The 24976-nt window shown below is 42.1% G+C and overlaps 1 protein-coding gene across 6 annotated transcripts in view; it reads right to left on the reverse strand.

Moving 5' to 3' along the window:
• SMC5 (structural maintenance of chromosomes 5) overlaps positions 1–24669 on the reverse strand; it is a 64815-nt gene extending 40146 nt beyond the window's left edge. For 2 of the 6 annotated variants that reach the window (XM_084834328.1, XM_084834329.1), the window contains exons 1-14: positions 24476–24669; positions 22170–22311; positions 19849–19901; positions 19513–19675; positions 17808–17942; positions 13862–14002; positions 10747–10908; positions 9058–9129; positions 8177–8432; positions 7280–7434; positions 5478–5591; positions 4635–4729; positions 2769–2901; positions 1539–1712 (exon numbers count right to left, since the gene is read on the reverse strand). In XM_084834328.1, coding sequence (XP_084690454.1) covers positions 1539–1712; positions 2769–2901; positions 4635–4729; positions 5478–5591; positions 7280–7434; positions 8177–8432; positions 9058–9129; positions 10747–10908; positions 13862–14002; positions 17808–17942; positions 19513–19675; positions 19849–19901; positions 22170–22311; positions 24476–24651 — 1971 coding nt within the window. In that variant the 5' untranslated portion in view covers positions 24652–24669. Of the gene's footprint in view, positions 1–1538; positions 1713–2768; positions 2902–4634; positions 4730–5477; positions 5592–7279; positions 7435–8176; positions 8433–9057; positions 9130–10746; positions 10909–13861; positions 14003–17807; positions 17943–19512; positions 19676–19848; positions 19902–22169; positions 22312–24204; positions 24351–24475 lie in introns of those variants that run through there. The other 4 variants (XM_084834332.1, XM_084834333.1, XM_084834330.1 and 1 more) reach the window with 4 other exon arrangements.
• Between the last annotated feature and the right edge of the window lie 307 nt (positions 24670–24976).

The raw sequence follows: 24976 nt of genomic DNA on the forward strand, positions 1-24976 counted from the left end.
TTAATGTATTTTAATATCAGAATACTCACAACACTGGAAAAATATTTTAGAACTAGCTTCATAACAGGTCTATGTACAGTGTTTCTTCATGCTGGGATTTAAGATCCTCAAGTGACAGCTGTCTTCAGAAACAAGGCTAATGGCAGTGAGGAACATGGCTGTTTCTGTGGTGGCACCTTCTCTGTGGAACTCTTTGCTCAGGGGAACTCATGGCCCGTTCACTGAGCTCATTCAGGAAGTTGGTTAAAACCTTCCTTTTCAGGGCATTTAGTTGAGTGACTAATGCAGCTGCTGTGGTTTATTTTTGCTCTTTTTATCAGTGATTTTCATGTGAGTTTTATAATACAAGTGTGAGCTGTCTTAGGAGACTTTCTGGCTGAATGGTGGATTAAAAACATTTTAAATAAATGGGCAGTGAGTTGGTCTTTAGCAAGCCACCAGCAGGGGCAGCGACTCACTCAACCACGTAAGTTGTTAATGTACGAGCACAATCTGCCAAAAATTATTTTCCTGGGGAAACAGAAGAAACTATTTTAGAAACAGGAAGTAAAGGTCTACTACTCCCAATTGCTTACAGCATTAATGAAAGGATCTTTAAGACAGTGCATAGCATCTTAAAGATCAGATGCCTATATTCTTGTGGTAGAGATACTTACAGCTTGATCCAAAACGTATTTATTTGCGTTTACTTTCAAGGAAGTGTGCTTAGAATTGTAGCCATACAAAATGGTAAATACTGTGTTAAATGGATATAAAATACCAGTCAAATTGCTGAAGCCAAAGACATTACAGAATTAATAACTCCTAACAGTTCAAATCATTGGCTATCTATTTTCCTGAAATGTCATCATAAAATCTGTTAACTGCTGCTTCTTTTATTTTTAATAATATGTTTAAAGCTGCATTTTAAATCCACCCTTTCCCAAGTTTTAGCTGCTTTATTTATTTCTCCTTTTAAAACTATTTTAAATTAGTGTTGCTGCTCTTTAGACAGAGGGCTCCAAGACTGGAGGGCTCCAAGACTCCGAGGCACCAACCTAATGCCCTGCCAGCCAGAGCTGTACAGGTCAGGAAGAGCAGCAGAGGCTTTAACAGCCTTGCTGCCATCCTGTAAACGTATTTTTAGCTAGACAGACCTCAAGCCTGCCTAGCCTGTTTACCTTCCTGGGAACAGGGCTGGGAATGGGGAGGCTTTTGGATCCTGCAGATCCTGGCCCCTCCTCCTCCCTCCCTTCCCACCCCTTTCCATCCTCCTTGGAAAGAGGAGCCACTGTGGACCTTGCCGCAACTGGTGGGAGGAGGGGAGGAAGGGGGAAGATCCACAATTGGATCTTCTCCACGCTTGCAGCTATGTCTGCGCGTGTGGAGGAGATCCTATGGTGCCTTAAACACTCTCTAGGAGCCATAGGATTGTTTTGCTTATGTGTTTTATTACCAGTTTTATTGTATTTTTAAAAATTATGTTGTTGTCCTGAAAGCTTCAGCTACATGGCAAACTCATAAATGGAAACAACAACAAGAACAACAAATCAACATACGTTCTTCTGATTTTCCAGTTTCCTTCTTTCTTCTGCAGCCACCGTGACAGTAAGGAACTGCGCTGGCCTCAGTGCTGAGTTACTAGAAACAGCTTGATTTGTGTACGGGGATACTTTTACCATATATCTTTCTTCTGCTGTGTAGATTTGTCTAAGTCTGGTTTCCTTTATGACCTGAGCATGAAAGACAACACTACAATTATACAAAGTGATTCTGAAAGTAGAACATTTAAAGAATAGAGACTAAGTCATATTTTTAACAGCTAGAACACAGGTAGTAACAAAGTAAAAACAGTGTAAGTATCTATAGGTCCCAGAAACAGAGATTCCTTACCACCACAACTATACAGTAACCAGAGTGCTGAGGGAAGGGGAAAGAGAAACTTCCCAAGCCTTGCTCTTCCCCATTGGAATCCCCTTTCCTCCACTTTCCCACCATGTCTGTCTGACACTGTAAAAAAGAAAGGATGCTCTTTTCATTCATCCCTCCATTCAAATCCCATCCCAAGAAGGCTCTCCAGGCCTGCCTTTTAAAGCCTTTAGGTCAGGGGTGTTGAACCTCTTTCAGCCCGAGGGCCAAATTCCATTTCAGAGAAACTCTTGGGGGCCGCATTCCAATGGTGGGCGGGGCCTGAGGCAAAACAGGTCAGCCCAAAATACCAAAAATGCCTGCATATTTTAGCTTAAAGCTCTTACTGCCAGTAGCTAAGCCTCAGGAGAGATATTTCCACCTTTTTAAATGGAGAAAAAAATGCACAAAAGCTGGAAATGACCAAGCAATCGGTAGTTGGGGGAAAGGCAGCATGGCTTTCTGGGGACCCTGCAAACAACTGGATTTGGATCCTGGGCCTGAGGTTCTGCACTCCTGCCTTAGATGATCAGGAAAAACTCTGATAGCCTTTTGAGTTATGGGGAGCTGAATGTCATCTGAGTCAGAAAAGGAATTGGAGTCTTAACTGCTGCTGGTTTAACTTTTTTGTCTTCTGTTTTCTGTATGTCGAGTCTATTATAAGGTTTTAAGCAAGTTGCTTTTTAGATTGCTTTCTCTTTTTTTGACATGTTATTGTAAATCATTTTGAGAGCCCCAAGGTGAAGTAGATTATATAATTAAATACAACAACAACCAGTATCTATGAATATCCAATAATCAAGTATTAGTTATTTTCAGAATTACATGGTAGACTTCCTAAACACTACAGCTCTCTTCCCATATTTGAAAACATGCCTCACCCTTTCAATCATATTTCCGGTCTTGTCTGTTCCCACAGGGACCTCATGAATGCGATATTGAGAGCACAGGTAACTCATCACAGGTTGGGGAGCATCAAATAACTCTCGTAAGTAAGAAAAAAATCCATACCGGCTGTTGGAGGAAAGAGAGGCAGTTAGATACTTCCCCCTGCTCATGAAAATAATCTATCAATTCTCAAAACAAGGTGTCAACGCATAAAAATACATAAATATGGAATTGAGGGATCTTATCTGAATTGCAGTCCAAAGTTGAATTTATGCAGCACCAAAAGCCAAATGTTGCAAGTTTGCCACAGCTGGAGCTATACAAATAGTAAATGATTACTTAATCAATGAAGGGCACAATACTATGGGGATGCCTGTCAGCCTCCGAACGCAGAGGCTAAAGGGCATCCTATGCAGGGCAGGAGGGGTGCAGAGGAAACCATCACCGCCACGCTCCCCTTGCCCGGCATTTTCACTAGACGGGCGATTTTGCCCATCTACCTGGGGCTCTGCCAAGAAGAAGGAGGGGGGCTGGGGCAGCCCCAGTCTCCTCCCCTCCCCACCCAAATAATACCCTGTTTTCCTCCTCTCCAAGCTCACGTTTGTGAGCTTGGAGAGGTAGATGGCGCAGTTCTCTCTGCACTGGCTGCAAGGGGGAGGGGAGCTCAGGCTCCTGGGTCTGAGCGCTGTCTCTGGCCTCAGATCCAGGAATCCAAAATATCCTATGGCCCCCCCAGATTCTGTCTAGGGGCCACAGCATTGCTCCCTGAGATTGATTTACTAGTCAGAGGCTCTATTTATCAAGCAGAAGGAGACAACATTTGCTGCTCTTCCCTACTTTCAAAACAATGCAACAGCAGAAAACAAGAAGGAATGGGATTCTTGGAACATCCGCAGGCAGTGAGTAAGGAAGTTGTCAGGGAGCTGTTAACAGCTGCAATAACTCTCTTCCCTCCTTGAACACTGTCCAGTCTAAAAACCTTTGGAAGACACTGCTATCAACGAAGTTTACCAGTACAACTAACCAGGAAAGCTAGAACCCTAGAGAAAGGATTTTCAAATATCAGGTTGTTATTCAGGGTGAAAACAGCCAGTTGATCTACTGCACAATCACTTTCACACAGTAACGTATGTCCATTCATATAATGTAATGGAAAGAAGGGCCACGGTTGTAGGAACCGATAAGAAATTAGCAAACAAGCACACAACTGTAAGAGGGTCAAGTTATACTAATATATTATTGTAACAACATAGAAACACACACAATTAACGTAGTGAGTGTTAATAACCTATTTAGAAATGAATTGTTGTAAGAACAATTAAATTTTACATATGAAAACCATGTGAATACAATTGTACATATACTGGTAGATAACAGAAGCATTTATATCACAGGTATATACAACATATTATATTAGTTTGTCCAGAGGATCTTAAAGTCCATTCAAAAAGTCTTACAGGAATCCGGTGTAATCCTGTTTCACATATGAATTGCTTCTTCAGATAAATAACTGTAAAGATATTAAGATTATAAGGTCTATACTCATACACACACACACACACGTGTGTGTGTACATGTATATGCACATATGCATACACACATATAATTATTTTTATATTCACATCAGTTGTCAGTTATTATAATATGTACATGTACAAAAACATTTCAAGTAAGCACAAATGTTATCTTTAAAAATTGTTACCATAATATTATCAAAAATTATTTGCATGAAAACGGGGCTGTACTTTACAAACACTCACTACATTATTGTGTCTGTTTCCATACGGTTACAATATTATATTAGTATAACTCGACATTCATATAACGTGACATTTTAAGATAAGTAGTTTAGCACTTACTGTAGTTCTTCAATTGGTTTGGAAGGTCGGTTTTCAGCACACGACTCATTAGGTGCACACACAGCATTCACTTTTAGTTTCTGATTATCACGTATCTAACCAAGATTACGCAAATAGAGAGAGAATGAAATTATTACAGTGCATTGTAGAATCAGTCTTTGGTTGTTCATAAATCACAAAGGAGAATGTCTGTGTAGAATGATAATACCTATGTGTAAAGACAGCCTCAGAGGCTATGATTCCTTTCACAGCTTTTTCAAGTGGTAGTAGGAGTAACAAAAGAGGGTATTTTAGAACTAACACCATTTCTGCACCCATCTGCATCTATTAAAGACAGGGTCAAGATGTGCCTCACTTACCATTTTTGAGTTATCTACACCCTGTTTATTTAAAAGCAAAATGAGTTTTCTGACCTGAAGGCAGCAGCCTAGGAACTGTTAACTTTGTATCAGAAGAATAAGGAAACTGACACTGCAATCCTATGTTTGTCTATTCAAAAGTAAGCCACATTGAGTTCAATGGGACTTTCACCCAGATAAATATGAATAGGATTACAGCCTGAATAATCATATATTTACCTTTAAGAGGTAACAATTGAATAGGTTCCCCCCCCACCCCTTGGTGAACAAGGTAATTTCTAAAAGATAAATATTTCAAGCACTTCTCTTAGTTGGGAGTGGGGGGTGGGGTGGGGAATGCATCTGAGAAAAGAAAAATTAGCAGCTCTCCACAATTCTTTCATGCTGCAGTCATGACAATAAAGAGACACAACGTTGGCAAAAGAACAGCCTACTTATTAGGGGACTCCTACACAAAACAATTTTTAATCATACAAGTCCTTGCCTCTCTTAGAAACATTTCCATATCTTCTTTGATTTCAAAGACAAAGGACCTCATGTCGTTGGACGAAATGTGATTTTCTACATATTTAGCATGGTTATGATCTTTCATATTGATCTGTGGAGAAAGAACACATCAGCAATTACAAAAGGAAGCTGAAATTCATAAAAAAAATTACAATGTAAAATTTACTTGAAGGTTAAGGAACCATACTGAATATAGTCAGAAAATACTTGGCTCTTAAAGGAAAGGTGAGTACTATTTCTAAATGAAGATAAACATAGACATTAGACTAATTAAAATAATTGGTTTAAAATGCCTGGATGTTGAAAATATGAGGCAGGAAGTACTGAATATTATATAATCTTGTATTCGCATATTCATGTTTGTATGTACATACTTGCCCTATGAATCTGGTTTCATTTTTGGCAAGATATAATTGTAATATAATTTTTATTAATAAAATATAAATTAAAAATCTGGCTTACATTAAATGTTTATAAAGAAATGAAATACAATTTGACCCATTGTTTACAATGGTGTAAAACTTACTAGATTCTAACAAACTATTATTACAGAGGTGTCTTAATTCATAGCTTGCACTGCAGCCCTGTTATGTATCCTTGTGTCATGGGACAGATTATCTTTATACAGCTTCTTCCTGATGTGCTCAGATAACATGAAAATCCCAGGTCATGTGGGAAGAAGCCCGCACAAAAGAATTTTCCCTACAATAATGTCAACCCAGATTTTGGAAACAGAACATAAGCTGCATTCTTGCATTACCTGAGCAACACAGGAAAGAGACATACTACGGACAGTACCCGTGAGGCAAAAGTAATGTGAAAAGAGAGCCTGAGTTTGTGAATAATTTATGGCATACCTCAAATATAATCTATGTGATAGATGACAGTTATGTTGTCAACATTACAGAAGAATAATTATTTGTTCCTGAATACTCAACAAACTATACAGCTCTTGCTTGATGGATCTGGAGGCAACCCACAATACCCTAGAAGCAGGAAGCCAACTTGGGAAGCCATCCTAAAACAACCATGTATTCCCATGAACTTCTATCCCAACAAGGGTTGCTTTGAACAGTGCACATAACGGAAACCTCATTTGGATTAACCACGGCTGAATGAGACAACTACAGGTCCTCCAATCAGGATATGCTTTTGATTAAGTTGGCCTAATAATCACCATGTAATCTCAAAACTAAATGGTCTCAAAAACATAAACACATCTCACTTTTAATTTTGATGTAATGGCATTTTTTACATTCTCAGAGACAGCATGAAATAACCACTCAAAAGAAGTGATTACATTTAGTTATCTGATCCAGAATTAGCTGCAGAAATGAACACAGCTTCACATGCTATGTTTTAGTGCTATGAGGTAGCTTTCATTTCACCTCAGGCGGCAACACTTTTCTGGAAGGCTCCTAAATCTCAGTGATGGCAAGGATGGGGGGGGGGGAACAGTCTTCTTACCGAAACAGCCCACCAAGAGAGAGTTACTGAACTCTCTTTGCTACTTCACAGTATGTATGTAATACATCATCTTCAAAATACAAAGGCTTCGGATAAAATAGTATTCTGTAGTTTTTTTAGTTACAGTTGCATGAGGCAAAATTACACCCACACAGCCAACTCAAGACATCAAGGTACATGCATGCTAAGTTTGATTGCTCTTGTTAAAACAATAGATTATTTAAGAAAGGCTTAAAAATAGGGTTATAGCAGAAGTGTCATTTAAATTTTAGTGTTGACTAAGTTACGCAATATTAAAACGAATCAGCTTACTGCAAGCATCATAGGGTCACAAACACATCCTTTAAACCGGTTTCTGTTCTGTCTTAGCCACAAAAGAGCATTGTGTGTGTCTCGGTATCTCCCTTTCAGCTTCTCTTCCTTCATATTCATCATATTTTCAAATTGCACAATACGAGCAGCTACCTCTGTAATTTTGAGACAGCTTTAAAAGTCAAGTTTATTGTATTTCATTATCACAACAACAGGCACTACTTAGTCACTAGAGTGATGAGATGTCTCGGATGAAATGCTTATAAGGGGACCCATATACTTTTCACTCTCTTCCAACAGGGGGTGATCTTAGCAAGCAGTTGACTGATAAATGGAGATGGAATTTTTGGGAAAGGGACCGGCCTCAGTTTCCCCCCTGCATCAGCACAGGAAGACAAGTTTCTTTCATTCTAAGGAGGTAGGTCCTATAGCAATAGCCATTCTGCTCACCAGCACCAACCTCTGTGCTAGCAGAAATCCTAACTAGAGACTTAGGCCAGGATTCAAAGGGCTATACAGAGAGGTTCACATGCTTGAAGGGGGCTTCAGAGCCCCTTCCCAAAAGCTATCCTTAGACACCTGACAAACTATTCCCCAAATCTGGAAGAACTTCAGGAACAGCATGAGAATATAACATGAGGAGATGTGATCTGAGAAAAATATTAGGGAAATCCTAATAGGTGGAAGTGCTTGGCTACACCGAAGGCCAAGAACAAAAGAGCCCCTTAGGAGCTATGTAATACACAGGCTGAAATGGACTCAGTGGGGCTATTCACACAACATGCTAACCCACACTCATACCTTTAAGCTGAGGGATATGGGCTGGGTTGTCAGCTATTAAATTCCTGTGTAACTGCAAGTAGTATTAGCGGCAACTACACAATTATGGCCATTTACCTTTTTCATCATTCAGCAAGTTGTTCTTTTCTCTGTCCAGCTCCTTTAAATCACCTTCAATAATTGCTTTCTCTTCCATCAACTGTCTAAGATCAGCATTAACAGAATCCAGTTGAGGATGAATATTTTCAGAATTGTCTGTATTTCTTAGCTCATTAGTCAAATCTTCTATAATTTTCCGAGTGTTCTCTACTCTTTTCTGGCGATCCACTTCTGTGTCAATTTTCATATTCAAAGCTAGTTTAGCGTCCTCAATCTAAGAAAAAACACAGAAACATTTTCAAGCACGCCAATAACAAAGTAAGTTCCCAGTACAAATCAGCAAGGACAACAGCAAGTTAATAATATTCTAGCTAAGATATAATCCCAAATAAAAGGTTTGGGTTATCTAAATACAATCACCATAATTCTCTCCAGTACCAAACTTGGTTGACCCACTATCAGTTTGAAAGCAAAATAGAGACCACCACTACCCCAAATTAAACTGGCTTGCATTATTGATTCTGGGAACTGATGCAGCCAAAACTTTCAAAGGAAATATTACCTGTTCTTTTCAATTCTGAGGTGCTTGCCTGTGTGTCTAAATAGTTTTTAGACAGACAGGCCTTTTTATATTTAAAGTGCTATAAAAGCAAATTACCCTATTGATTGTGAATAATTACCTGGAATATATGCCAAGATCAAGGAAGTTAAAAATGCAAGCTTCATTATCACAGAATCCTCAAGATTTGCATTTACAAAATTTGTGGAAAAAAACTGAATGCCATTCCGAGAAAATTAATATATAAACCCACAAAATCAACACAAGCAGAAAGAAGAGGAATGGATTTACATTTCCAAGACTGAAGCCGGAGCTAAGGTTAAGGCAAAAAAAGGCTTACTTGTTTGTCTTTTTTCTCCAAAGCATCCTGTTGCTGTTTGCATTTCTGAGATGTTTCATTGATAGCTGCAGCCTATATACCAAGAGAATTTTTTAAAAAGAAATTAGCTCTAATTATAGATTTTCCCAACAAAATATGTTAAAGAATCACAGCCAGCATGGACATACTACTTTTCTACTATACATGGACTGAACTGCATATAGTATTTCTACTTGATAGCAACGATATCTGGAGAACAATAGAGAGCCAGTGTGGTGTAATGGCTAGAGTGCTGGACAGGGACTAGGGACACCTGGGGTAAAATCCAAGGTAAGTCCAACCATTGAAATGACTGAGACTTATTATAGTTAGTCATGATTAGCTTAAGTTCCATTAATTTCAATTGGTCTACTCTAAGGAGGACTTAAATCGGATTTAGCCCTGGGTTCTAGTTCCCACTCAACTATGAAGCTCACTGGGTGGCTTTGGGCCAGTCACTGCCTCTCAGCCTAACCTACCTCACAGGGTTGATGTGGGATAAAATGAAGGGGGATCATGTAAGCCGCCTTGGACTGCTTGGAGGAAAGGCAGGATAGAAGTGTGGCAAATAAATAAACAAACAGGTGTCTCTTGATATAAGAGTTCATAAGGTTGCAATTTGAATAGCTACAACCTCATGGAAGCATCTCATTAGATTCAAGATAAATTATAGAATTGGAAGGTGCCTCAGAGAGCATCTAGCCCAACCCCATGCTCAATGCTGGATACATTTATGAATATATCTATTCTGGTACCTCAGTTAAACCTCACTAGAATCAGAAAGGGTTCTTGTTTTCTTCACAAATATTACTGGGAGAGAGCTTTCCTTCCTTCCTTGGGACATCATTGACTACCTCAACTAGAGTCAATAGGCCAGTTCCCATGACATCCCATCGAGTGTTAATCTAACTTTGAGGAGCTGTCCCATGTGACGGCCACCATTATAAATAAGGAACCCCCAACTGGGGTGGTCCTGTCATGCAAACCCGGCCATTATTTGAGGGTTCCTTATTACTTAGTACAACATGCTGGCTGGGTTCACAGGACATGACACTCACTGGTCGGGGGTTGCATATTCATAATGATATCTGGCACGCACCTCAGCTCCTCAAGGGTAAATTAACCCTCAATGGGCTGTCGTGTCATGCGAACCAGGTCAGAATGTTGGAAGTGGGTCAATGAAACCGAAAACACTTCCTCAGAAAGAATAGTGTATGAGGCTTGCTCATGTTTGTTAGGGGCTCTGGGGCTTGAACCAAGACCCTGAGCTGGAGAACACACCCTCGGATCTAAATGCCAATAAAGCTAACCATGGCCACAGCCTGGCAAGATCCGAGTACTTAATTTGGGTCCCAGAAATTGTTCCTCAGGTGACGTTAGTGAGTGTTCCAGGACATCCTTCCATAGTGCACTACCTTTTACACTGTAGCTTGGATTGTGTGGGATGAAATGGAGGCTGGCAGGCTGATGGCCCGGAAGTTGGACTACATAAAACTTTTCATTCTACAATTCTAATATAAAAATTCCTTTCTAACTCCCTGTTCATTAAAACAGCTTCCATTTTAAATTTCATACATCTTAGGCTACAATCCTAAACTCTTGTATGTGCAGTAATCATATTGACTTCTGAGACTTACAAGCTAAGCAACACCATGAATCTAAAATACATACCTTCTCTTTGATTTTGGTATCCAAACATGCACACTGCTTCTCAACCTCTTGGATCTGATGTGTCATGGGAGACTGTGTTTCTTTTAATGCTCTTAATTCCTCCTTCTGACGATCTCGACTTTGTTTCACTGTTTCATATTGCTTACGGACTTCTTCATATACCTAGCAAGGAATACAAGCAAACGGATGAATGGTATTGCACCTCTTTGTTCAACAGACCAAAAAGGTTGTCTCCTATTGCTACATTGCTGACACTTTAGAATCATAGGAGTTGGATGTGGCCATTTAGGCTGTTGAGTCCAACCCCCTGGTTAGTGCAGGAATCCAATTTAAACCATCCCTGACAGATGGCTGTTCAGTCTTTGCTTGACTATCTCCAACAACAGAGAACCCACCACCTCTCTAGGCAGTTGATTCTCTTGTCTGACTGCTCTGTTAGAAAGTGTTTCCTGTAGTTCGATCAAAATCTGTCTTCCTAAAACTTAAGTCCATTATTTTGTGTTGTACAGGGTGTCCTACATTCTGCATGACAACCATTTAGGTATTTGAAAAGTGCTAACATATCCCCCCACACTCCTCAGCATTCTTCCCAAGGCTATATACCAGTTCCTTCAATCTTTCCTCAGAGGACTTAGTTTCTAGTCCCCTGATTATCTTTGTTGCCTTTCTCTGAACACATTCCAATTTATCTGAATCCTTTTTAAAGTCTGGTGCCAAGAACTGGACACAGAATTCAAAGTGAGGTCTGACCATGGCAGAGCAGAGTGGAACTATTATTTCTCCTGAATTTGGAACTAAATGTCTATTGATGCAATCTAAAATTGCATTTGCCTGTTTTGCAGCCACTTCATACCGCTCATTCATATTCAACTTGAATGAAAAAGGTCATTTTTAGATGAATGACAGGTAATAGTTTCAGGTAACTACTCCGACATTGGTCAATCTATGTTTGAGGAGGGATTGGTCTAACTAGACATTACTTGGCAAAAGAAGAAAAGGCACTAATATTAACAGTAGGTTTATTTGAATTTCTATTCTGACTTCTACTAGAACTGAAAGAGGATCACAATGTTTATAAAAATACATCAGCAAAATTAGGGATGATGGAGGAATCCTTCAAGAGGGATGGAGCTCACCAAGCTCCACCCCCACCCCCCCGGACTTCAGTTTCACCCCCTAGACTTTGTCTTGCTTCCCCATGAGCTGGCCCAACTCGATTACATTGAGCTGGGCCAGCTCACCGATCTGCAAGAGTTTTTTTTCCTCATAAATAAGAAGTTGTGAAAATTGCAGCTGCAATTTGTGTAATTTGCACAAATTATGCAAATTACGGATCAAATTTCTGCAAATTAAGCAAATTACGGGTGGAATTTGCACAAATTGCACCTGCAATTTGTGCAACTTTCTATTTAAAGAAAAAACCTGAAAAAAGTTCCCAGGTTTTGGGAAACACCCATGGCTTGGCTTGCGAATGCAAGCTGAGCCAGGCAAGGCAGGGGGAATTCCTTGGGCCAAAAAAGGGCTGGATTTGCAAACATCAGACATCCCTACCAGAAATACGCTTTTCTAGTCTTTAACTTTTGCTACACTTTGTTCTCTTTATAGGACAAACCTATCTCTCCCATTATTGTGGGTCACAGCTACAGCCCTAATTGTACAATGGCAGGAGAGTATGTCAAGTCACATAACAGCACAGCCAAGAGATACTATGTTTGGAATGTGATACCTATACAATTGTTTTATGTTAACCTGGAGTCATTTTGGAAAGCATCAGCTTTATTTCTAGCTAGGACTTTAAAGGGGTCTGTTGGACCTTAACAGCAGATCAATACTATAAAAAAAGAAAGTGTGTAAAGGTTAAGATCCTGTAGCTAATCAGGTGTTTTTGGAAAACTTCTGTAAAACATTGGGCTCCCACACACATAGACACCCCTAATGCTCAGCTATGTCTCCCTAAACAGGCACACCTCAGTTTGTGAAACATGGAATCAGCCAAATCTTTCAATTAGGTGTGGGCAACTTAAGGCCGTCCAGATGGTTTGGCCTCCATCTCCCATGATCCCTTACTATTGGCTATGTTAGCTAGGGCTGATGGGAGTTGTAGGCCAAAACATCTGGAGAGCCACAAGTTGTCCATCCCTGCTTTAAAATAATACAGCAATGTTAAACATTCTGAGGTCCACACATTTTTGAGTGTTCAAAATATCTGAAGTGAGCTCAGCAAGAGACTGGAAGTTCTTTCATGAGAATTAAAAATAATCCAGTAGCACCAGGGTCCTACCACCTGGATTAGTCTATTTTATGCCTACTACAGAAAGGAATCACTTCTATTTTGCAATATGTATCTGTCAAGAACATAGCTTAGAAATCAGTATTTGCCAAATCTCCAAAGAACACCATGGGAGCTGCTGAGGAACCAAATCCAACCTCCATGTCGAAAACCCCCACTCTCCCTGTCTTTGTGAAGGGGCTCAGGTTGCCCACCACTAACCCAACAAGTGAGGCAATTCACTGTCATAGAATGGATTAGAAATGATTTGGCCTACAGCACCTATCAGCCCTAGCCAGCATAGCCAATGGTGAGGGATGATGAGAGCTGTAAGCCAAAACATCTGGACAGCTACAAATATTTTGCAGCTCTTGTATGACAAGCTGAACTTAACCAATGACCAATGCATTCATTACCTTCTTTGATTTATTGACCAATTTGAATTCTTATCCCACTCTATCAGAAGGTCTCTGGGCTACAGTATATTAAAGTACAATCAAACCTCTGTGCCAAGAAAAGCTGCATATATAATGGAAATAGAGAAAGTATTAATTTCTCCTTTTTTCCTATCTATTATTAATTGGTCCATTTCTATGCCAGATTAGAACCTACTACACCAAAAATCCAGTTGATTAGTTGGGGGTCCATCTTCAACATTCAGTTCTAGGAAAAACATTCTATGGTCTGGCATATACGATTTTCTCTTTTTGTCCAGCACACGTGTTGTTATTGTTACATCACTTTTATGTTGGACCAGCTTCTACACTCAAGTACATTTGTTATATTAAATTTTGTTTCTTTTTAAAGGCACATTTCCAAAAGTCTTTTTAAAAATTAAGAACTTACCACCCAGGGCCGTTTTTTCTCAAGCATTGCAATTAAATCTAGATGGCGCTTATGTTCATGATATCGCTCCACATCCTGCTTATACCTTTCATTCTTTTGCTTCATTTTCTCTAGGTTGTTATTTTTCTCTGTCCACGACTTCTGTTAGAATATATATTTTAAGATATTAACTTGGCTGAATTAACAGAATTAAGTATCACTTTGTAATTGCTCCATGCCATATTTGCAACTCAAATCAGCACGTAAGTAGGATTTCTGTCATAGTACGCTGCTCCTTCTCAAATTTCAAATGGACCTTATTCTGCAGAGTGCAAGTAGAAAAAAGGAACTGAAGGTCTGGTTCAATACAACATATAATTTAGGCAAGAAAACTTAGTCACAATGAGAAATTTTGTATTTCACTTTAAATCCTCCCAATCCTTGCAAGTGGGAGAGTTAACAGGATAGCAGATACTATATGGCAATATTTAACCAATAATATCCTGTACCAGGGATCTCCTATAGTTATTGCTGAACGTTTAAACTACACATTTCCTTTTCCCTATATAGCAGAGCTGGGCAACATGTGGCTCTCAGTCCAATTTCGGGACTCTCTCTACATGAGACCAGTGGAGGCCTCTGACAAGAGCCAGTCCTCCCTTCGCTTGCAGTCCACTGAGCAGGAAGGAAAAGGGAGAGAGAGAAAAGGGAATGACAGAAGGGGAGAGAGAGAGAGAGAGAGAGAGAGAATAGGTGACCCACCCACTTTTGGCTCTGGCCCTGCCTACTGCTGATAGATACCCCATGACAAATTACCCATAAGGAAACGGAGCCCTAGACAGAAAAACATTTGCCCACCCCTGCCATATAGTGTAGTGAAATGAGCTAGCTGATAAACAGGCACTGCAGATGTAACACTGCAGATGGGACGTTCTTACTCACAGTTAAGAGACCTGGAGTGGGTCACAGGACCATGCATTCCTTCCCTCTCGACTTCAGACCAAATCCCCACTCCCTATCTTAACAATGGTTAACCATTATATGAACACTTATGTTAACATGGTTAAGGTTAGCCAGGATTTCCACTTGACAGGATTTGAAACCAGAGCAACCTGAACCATGATTAACAATGGAACCAATGTAACTCCTAGTATGTAATTTATTTATATGAAATGTCATTACCCTACTTTTCCTTAGGAAAGGAAGTCCAAAGTTGCCAACAATCAGTACAACACAATATTTTATTTTATATGCAATAAAGTATATATTTAAATAAAGCAGCTTATTACCATACCAAATTCAGGATGGCAAATCTAATATAAAACAGTATTTCAGTGGCATGAATAATTAACAAATATCACATCTAACTAACTTTGCCAATAATATATCTCTGTCCTCAGCCAGAAGAACTGGGGCCACCAGGAGGCTGCACCCCCTGCCTCCCAGAAGAACAACATGGCAAAGGGAAGACCAAACTGGCCCCATCCAGAAGCCAGAGAAGGAGCAGCTGCTCCAATGCTTGCTCTCCTTCTCCTCCTCCTCCTCCTCCTCCGCCTCCATCCCCATTTCTTTTTCCTCTTGTATTGTGTCTATTAGATTGTAAGCCTGCAGGTATGACTGTCTTATCTTTTAAGACCTGTACAGTGCTTAGAAAATTTTAGGTGCTTTGTAAACGATAAGTTATAACAACACTAAGATCAAACTCCGAGTAGAATCAAAATAATGTATTAAAAATAAAGGAAGTTCTCCCACAGAGGCACCAATAGGGGAGTAGGAGATTGTAGGGGTATTCAGACAATCATTGGTGGGGGAAGGGAGGAGCTATCATGGCTTCTCCCCCCACCCCCGCAGGTGCCATGTGCTTGACCTTCATTTGCATAATTCCCACAAAGCAGCGTGGGTTGGCATGTCATCTGGGGCGCAGTGCAGCCAGGGTGGCTTCATATCCACCTTACAACCCCTACTGCAAGTCATGGGTTGTAGGGTGGGTATGAAGCCACCCCTGCCATGCCATACGCTGCGTTTGGATGACATGGCAACCACGCTGCAGCGCGAGTAATCATGCAAATTACAATTGCATGCACGACACACATGGGGGTGGGGGGAGAAGCCACGATAGCTTCTTTTCCCCCCATGACCGTCCAAACCCAGGCTATGACTGGGTTCACAAAACACAACTACCCATCATGGGTAACAAGCCACAGCAGGTTTTTGTGTCGTCTGAGCACGAACCACTTCCCACACGGTGGCTTGTTTGTGGGCAACAAGCCACCCTGACAACCCATGGCTTATTCTAGGGGTTGTTCTGCTCACGCTGGGTTGGCATGTTGTTCGAACATGGGGCAGCCAACTCACTGTGGGTTGCAGGAAGCAGCAAGAGCCCCTGCGCTCTTGGCGATCACACCTGCCCATGCTGCCTCAAGCCTACCTCACCAGTGACTGCCCCTGCAATGATGCCCAAAGGGCACTTTGGAGGGGCACTTACTCATTTGCCAACCCCTTTTAAAAAAGCTTTCAAACCTCAACATTTGCGTAAATGAGGCTGGAAAATAATTTTTTTTTAAAATTGGTCCTGGAAATGCGCGTGAATGTGTTCCTGATTTTCAAAATTATTTTCCCGTTTTTTCACAGTTGTGAAAGTGCGCACTTATGGCTGCCAAACTATATATAGCCTTGGCTTGTCTATCGCCTTGTCCGTTTTAGCCGTCAATGTGAACAAAGTGTACTAGGAAACGCAGAAGGTAATTGACAAGACAGAATTGCATATAGGCTAGTTTGACAGCCTTTGACAGCTGACAGGATGTGGAGCGAGGGGACAGGATCAACCCCTTAGCAAAGACCTGGGCCAGGGGTGGGGGCTTCCACTCCACACCTCCCCAAATCTCCAGCAAGTTATTTTAACAGTGATCTAGGGTCCACCCCACGAGCAAGTGAATGAGCTCCCTCCCTGCTGTCCTTCCACTGGCAAACAAAGACCTTTTTATTCAAGCAGGCCTTTGGTATGTGGATCTGTTGGCATGGATGCTGTTTTTATTCTGTTGTTGTGTTTTTAATGTTGTTGTTATTGTTCAGTCGTTAAGTCATGTCCGACTCTTCGTGACCCCATGGACCATAGCACGCCAGGCCTTCCTGTCCTGTTTTTAATGTACTTGTTCTTAGTATTGTTTTAGGGAGCAATCCTATAACTGCTAGTCAGCGGCTAGACAGCCATAGGATATGTGGGTTTCTGGGAACCAACCTCCCCCACTTTAACGCTACCACGTTGGCAGCGCAGAACAGCCCCATGCTCAGAAGAGGAGCATGGAGCGGCCAAAAAGGGGCATTCCGGGAGGTGTCCCAGGGCAGGAAAGGCGGAAGTGCTGGTACGACACATCCTATGTGTCATCCGGCAGCCTCCTCCCCCGCTCTGCCTTCCTGTGGCTACACAGCCGCAATTGGCTGTCTAGCCACAAACACAGGACAGGAGAAGTGCGGAGAGAATGATCCCCTATGTGCTTCTCCTGCCCTGCATTGGACAGGCAGTCACCTCCAAGTTCAGAGACGGCTGCCTATCCCCATACGATTGCACCCTTAATCAAGTTTTATTTTTTATTGTAAGCCGCCTTGAGTGCCTTTTTTCTTGGTAGAAAGAAAAATGCCTAAGATACAGGAAAGGGGGACAGATGAAAACCAAAAAAAGAGAGAGTGAGGAGATATAAGACCCATGGTAAGTAAAAAATAAATCAGAGGAGCAAGAAATGAAAAAAGTCAGAATGCCAAGGTCATATTTGTTTTCCAGTCTTTTGAATTATCAGCCCAGTCTAAAATAGCACAGCTGCTCTGACTGAAGTCAGAAAACATTATCCCTAATTTAACGAAGAAGCTTCTGTTGGCACACTGTCCTCCTAGAACTGAAAATCTGTTACACAGTAATTTCAAAAACAGGAAAAGACTAAGAAAATCTTTCCCATACACAACAGCCACTTACCTCAAGCTCTCGCTCTCTGTGTCTGAAGTTTTTTAGTTCACAGTGAAATTTGTACATTTCTGGAGGACCAATTGATTTCTCTGTGGCTTCAAGTAGTTCAATCTTAGATAATTTTGCAAATTCCCCAACTTTGTCCTGCAAAGCAAGACACAAAATATTTGAGAACTTTGTGTACAAAAAGGTGTTCAAGCAATACTCTTTATAACAAACATTCAGACTTTAAAATAATGTAAAGATCCAGTACATTAGTTCTAAAGCTTCCTAATTATAAGGAGTATAATCCCACACTCATGGAGCATAGGCTGTGAAGCAGCTTCTATAGCCTCTAGAACAACCTTCCCCTCCCTCACCAGATGTCTCCACGTGTGAGCAAACAGTGACTCAGGCAGGGCCTTTCAGCCACAGACAAACTTTTCCACATCTTACTAGCACCAAGCATCCTGTTGCCAACTCTTCTCCATGCAACAATTCTTCCTCTGCTGGGAGTAACCAGTGCACTAGAACCTGGAGAAAAGCTGGCAATAGGCTGCTGACAGTGAGACACAAAACAGCTTCGGCTGGTACTGAATGGACTTGCTGGGTCTCACTGCGTTCAGAAGAGGAGCAACACATCACACACAGACAGCATGCTCAGGAGGGAGAGTTAAACAACAGGGCTCTATGGGAGTCACTTCACACCCTTCATGGAGTACAGGGTTGTACCCAAGGTGTTTGTCCCGCACAATTTCAAAGAGGAATTCCTGAGGGAATAGAGCCTGTCTTTGAGCTGTACTGCTCCCAAGAAGTAGACACACAATACAAGTCTAAATGTTTGGGTTAATTCTGATAGGTGAAGTGGCATTATACAAAGCTGTTCTATTGCATCATATGTCACCTATTTCCTTGCACTGGATTTCTCACACTCATTTTGCTCTCCCATTGAACTGTTACATTCCCATAATATGTCATTCTTTAGAACAGGGGTGGGCAACTTCCCTTGTGCCAAGGGCTGCATTGGGTGTTGGGCAGGTGGCTCGGAGCTGCACAACCATGCGTGCATGCACACAGAAACACACCAATCCTAGTGCAGATCACTGGGGAGGGGTGGGGCACTTTAACAAGGATATAGAGTAGAATTTCTGGGACAGGGGCAATGCTAAAGCTTCCCCACACCCCACCCTTCATTGCAGCGATACTGCTGAAGATTGCCATAGTGGGGAGAAGACTTTAAGCTCCTTCCATCCCAGTGATATTGAGTAGTATCACTGGGGTGAGGATTAAAGTCTCCCCCTCCCATCACAGAAATGCTGCTGAAGATCAGTGCAATTAGGAGGAGGTTTTAACCTCACTCTCATGGCAGCTGCTCTCCAGGGAAATAGGACATGCAGGAATGATTTCTTGTGCACCCTCTGTCCAGGGGGCTGCAATGGGGGCAAGATTAAAACCTCCTCCCCCTCACAACAATGCAGCTGAAGATCAATGCAGTGAGAACGAGGCATTAACTTTTCCCCCATCACAGCAATTCTCAAGGGAAAGAGGGTGCACAAAGAATCATTCCTGCATGCCCTCTTTCCCCAAGGCATTGGGCTCCTGCCAGCCCACCGAACAGTTGTTTCAGAAGCTGGTAGGAGTCTACTGTACCAAGGTGGCAAAGGTTACTCACCCTTCCTTTAGAACTTAACATGCACACCTAGTACTTACATTCTCTTAAAAATTCCTTTCATACCTGTGGAAGAAACTGGCACAGATTGCCTACTTGAATATTTAAGGCTGAGACTTGGTCCTCTACCATTTTGAGAGTGGAAGGTTTATTATTAAGAAACCAAGTTGACTGGTTGCTTGTTATGGACATTTCTCGTGTGATAACAAGATTGGTTGGATTCTTAAACCTAATAAACAGAAAAGAATTGTCACTTTTCACCCATATCCATAAAATATGTACTAAAATAAAATCAAGAAGCATGCCCATCTCAACACTGCACTTCCCAATAATTTTTTTAGTAAGATAACTTATTATACAGATTTACACAAAATAGGAACATGAACAAGTTTGGTTACTCACACCTCAATTTCAATTACTCCTTTATTACAACCTCGCTTCACGTAGTGACCAACCTAGGGGGAAAATCGAATGTAAAAATAAACATACAAGCCTAATTTATCATCATCATCATCATCATCTTATCATCTACAAGGTGCCTAACATTTTTTAAGTGCTGTACGGAGATTAAAAGACAATACAATCCCCAGATTCTGGACACAATACAGCCAAATAAATATGGATACCACAGGAAAGCAAGCATATTCGGCTATTGGGCAGTACAGAAATGAAATAACTATTCAGGTACTAATTCTTGAGGTTACATAATATCAGCACACAAGACAGCAGCCCTTGGTCCCCTAGACAATGGCAGAAGCCAGAATGGGCTTCCCTTCAGCTCTACAGTTCCAGGGCAACTGGCAGTTGTAGACATGTATTTTTTCTGGCAGGGAGGACGCGGGGAGCAAGGAATTTAAAAGTAAAAGCAGTGGAATAGGTAATGCAACTAGCTTCGAAGCCATTACAACAAAAATAATCTCTTTAGCTGCAATATCGACATAAAAGGAGAAGATAGCATAAGTGTATAATTTCATTGGTACATGAGTCAAATGGCAGGACAATACACCACAAACTAACCCTTGAATAATCAAGATCCTAAAGTCTTTCTATGTCTTAGAGCTGATTCAAATGTCTAGGAAAAGCATGTTGCACCATCTTCATGGACCTGTAACCTCAGAATACAACCTGGCCTAGCTTCTTGCTGTTGAGGTACCTATCCAGAAATAGAGAAATTCTGACACAGGGCACTTTCGAATACATGATCCTTACATACATTCCAAGGTGGCACAGGCCCATAGGGATAGTACTACATGCCCTTCCTGAACATATGAATTGGCTCTTGTTCTAAGAAAATGTGAGCTCTAATGCAGACTATGTTCTAAAATTACAGCACACTGTCTGGCTCAGTGGTTATTCCTATTTAGCTACACTACTGCTAATATAGTGAAATAGCCTCTCAGCTTAACTGAACTGCAATCTTTTGGGACAGCTCACTGAAAATCATAAGCAGCCTTTCTTCTGAACTCCATCCAGATTAGGGATGGCGGAGAATTTCTCCATGAATCTCCGGGAGGCCGAATGCCAACGCATTCGGCCCCCCGAAATTGTTGGGGAAATTCTCTGCCGGCCCCCCCCCCGGGATGCGACTTACCTCGTGCGAATGTCCCTCTCGGCGGCGGGTCCCGGCGGCGGTTTGGCAGCGGTTTGGCAGGGGCAGCCGGTCTTCTGACCGGCTGCCGCCGCCGCCAAAAAAAAAAAAAAAAAAGCAAAGTAAAAAAACAAAAAACACCCGTGATAGGCTACGTAACGATTTACATAGCCTATCACGGCTAGATTTCCAAAGTCAGCCGTGATAGGCTACGTAAATCGTCACGTAGCCTATCACAGGTGACTTTAAAAAAAAAAAGAAAAGCACCATTTGCGTTCCTTAGTTTGGCACGCCTAGTCTACGTAAAGATTTACGTAGACTACGGCGAAAATAAGGGAAGGGCAACACAAATAGCGTTCCCTTATTTTCGCCGTAGTCTACGTAAATCTTTACATAGACTAGACGTGCCAAACTAAGGAACACAAATGGCGGCGCCCCATGGGCGCCGCCATTTCCGTACGCGCTTTTTTTTTTTCAAAGTCACCCGTGATAGGTTACGTGACAATTTACATAGTCTATCATGGCTGACTTTGGAAATCTAGCCGTGATAGGCTACGTAAATCGTTACGTAGACTATCACGGGTGTGGTTGTTTTTTTTTTACTTTACTTTTTTTTTCGCGGCCGGGGAGACAGGGCGCTCCTCCCCGGCCTGAATTTCAGCAGCGAGGGATGGGGCGCCTCCCCCCCGGCCTGAATTTCGGCTGGGCAAGGCGGGGCGCCTCCCCCCCCTTGCCTGAACTTCGGGGGGAGAAGCGAAGCGCCTCCCCCCACCGGGAAGCAAGCTGCGGGACCAGGTAAGTCCCTTTCGTCCATCCCTAATCCAGATACTCAGTATGCCCTGTGTGTTGTACACAAGATTAGCAAGCAATTTTATACCTATTCTTTAGAGTGCTACAGTACATAACAGTCATCAGAGTAGATCAAATATTTGGAAGCCAGTCATTAGGGAAAAGAGGTACTCAAAACACAAAGAGGATATGGAAGTCAACTAAGAAAAACAGAACACAGTGTATTAAGTTTATTCTGGCATCAATTTTCCATTTATCCCATGAAAACAATCTTGTGTGATTTAAATATATCACTATAATAGATGTCACTGAAATCCAATATTAGGTTGTAAAGAGTTATTCTCACCTTCTCTGCTCGACCTATGAAGGAAGGTTTTCCTGCCAGTCCCAGGCATATGGCACAAACTATGCTTGATTTACCTGTTCCATTAGCTCCCACTATCATGTTTAAATGAGGTCCTGGATATATCTCACAGTTATCATAAGTTCTGAAACACAATATTATTAAAAACGTAATGTTTATGAAGGGGGAGAATATATTAAGTTGAAAACAAATTGAAATTTAGACTAAAATAACAACAATTCATTATATTTAAGTTGTGTATTGCTTTTCAGAACTACCAAAGAAGTCCTTACTTTGCCTACTACAACGTCAGGGACGCAGGACTAAGTCTGCAATTCTATACCCACTTATCTAGGAGTAAGTCCCATCAAACTCAATAAGACTTACTTCTGAGTTAACATGTAAAGGATTGTACTGCAAGCCCCATATTCTGCATGTCAATGAATTTTATATATTAAAGGCAGCATAAGAACTCTGGGTTGACACTGGAGAAATTGGAATATGGCATCAACTGAAACACAGCCTGTGCCTAGGAAATAGAACAGCAAAAAGTAACTTTGACACCTAGCCAGTTTCTTAGGGAAAAGAGCAGCTTCAGGTCTGGAAAACAAAATGATATCCAGGCAAATGGAGATTGGGAAAGAAATCGTGGTTTGACAAATCCAACAAAGCAGAAACAACAATCCTATCTAAAATTAATCCTTTCAGTGATGGACCTTCAGAACTTTTCTAGTCCATGGTCCTGCATCAAGAATTAGAATCATCTCAATAATCAAAACTAACCAATGCTTGTGTAACTTGCTGCCAAAAGACCTCCAGAGATGGTGCTTCCTAGCAGTAATCATCTTTAAGAACAAAGGGTTGAATCCAATGTTAGTCCTACTAATCTAAGTCCCACTCACTTCAGTGGGTCTACTCTAAGCAGGATTAACATGAGATTCAAGCCAAAATCTTTATCAGCCCAGTACATAATTGTGAGCTTCCTGGAAAGCAATCCATCACTCTTCATATCAATACTTGCAAAGCGAGGCAGCAATGACCACGTCATAGCCATAAAGACAGCAACTGCACAGCCACATTTATTCACAAGATTGTCCGACTGAAGCCTGTATTCAATTAGATTTACTCCCAGATAAGTGTGTGCTGAATTTAGGCCTTACAGCTCAATTTTTTTAAATTGTATTTACTTCATTTCTATATCGCCCAATAGCCAAAGCTCTCTGGGCAGTTTACAAAAATTATATACAAGTTTACTCAGAAACAAGTGCCACTGAATTCAACAGACTATACCCTCAAGTAAATCTACATAGGAATACAACCTTAGGCTGCAATCCTATACCCATTTACCCAAAAGTAAGCCTCACTAAATGCAATGGGACTTACTTCTAAGTAGGCATGCAGAGCAGGCTTGGATCCAAAGATAAGTGAATAGAAAGACACAGAAGTTTCCCCTCCTCCTTCCATCAGCATCCCTGCAAAAGCCTCCTTAGCGGGTTTGGGTGCCCTCCTGAGTAACACGGGACAGACTGTGGGGAAGTGCAGGGGGAGGGGAAAAATCACCAAAAGTGGACATGCCTTGCAGGCATCTACCCAGTTTGGGGCAATCCACCCACCACTCAATTCTTTGGCTTTCAGTAAGGAATATGAAACTTTCCTTTCACAGACTACTTCCTGCTCGCTTATCTTAGGATCCAAGTAAATTCATGCTTTTATAATACTGTAAGCCACCTTATGAGGGCAGCGCAGCCTGAGATAAATATGAGCACAATGCTAAAGGGTGCAACTCCCACGCCGGGAGTTGTAGGGCTTTTTTCTGTCTAAACAAGCGCATGACCCAAGTATGTTCACGTTTTCATAATACGGTAAGCCACCTTGCGAGGGCAGTGCAGCCCGCGAGGCAGGCTGAGACCTCTTGAACGAATACGGGTGCACGCCTCTGCGTGTTCAGACAGAAAAGAGTCCAACCATTCCTATGTTGGGAGCGGCAGGGCTCATTTCTGGCCAGACGTCCATAGGATTGCACCCTAAAAACATAAACCTGTGGTAGTGGACAGCCAGTTACAGAGGCACCATCCGGGCCCAGGGCTGCGCGTAAAGCTTCCGGGGTCTCCGGGCTCGACGCCACCCCACGACCGTAAGCGGCCGCCCTCCCCGCTCCCTGCCTTTATGGGACGCGCCTTCTCCAGGGAGACCAGGAGCCCCGCCTCCCCGCTGCGGGAGGCCACGCCCCTCCATCGCGCCACCTCCGCGCGCCCCGCCTCGTTATTGGCCAGCCGCAGGGCAGCCACCCCTGTCTCTCGCGCACTCACAGGAAGTTCACCATGGAAACCCTCACGATAGCGCCCTCCACGAACACAGACTCTGGGCGCTGCCGGCCGGCCGCTTCCGGCGCGGATGCCCCCGCGCTTCGCTTATTGCTACGTTTGTTGCCACTGCTTTCTCCGGCTTCGTTGCCCCCGCGTCTGCGCTTGGCGGGGGCCGCCATCTTACCACCGCCCGCAGCGACCAGTTCTGAGGTGCGTTAGTGGACCGGCAACGCGCGACCGTCTCCCATTGGCTGTCACAGCGTGACGTCAACCCGCGAGCGTATCTCATTGGTTATGGTAGCCCTCGGCCTTGTGAGTATTTCCGTTGGCTAGAAATGGGCGACTATTTCCTGTTGCTGTTACGCAATGCGCTGAGGAGAACAGTTCAATAGAACTCAGTTCCTATTGGCTAGGTCGGAACGGGCATTTTACTGGGCGAGCTCGTGAAAGGGGCGTTCCTTTGAGGGGAAAACTAGTCTGTGATAGACATCTTTGTGCGACATT

Source organism: Heloderma suspectum, chromosome 2, assembly GCF_057233095.1.
Source record: "Heloderma suspectum isolate Gila_16-S chromosome 2, 16-S_ref, whole genome shotgun sequence".
In the NCBI taxonomy this organism is placed as follows: Eukaryota; Metazoa; Chordata; class Lepidosauria; order Squamata; family Helodermatidae; genus Heloderma; species Heloderma suspectum.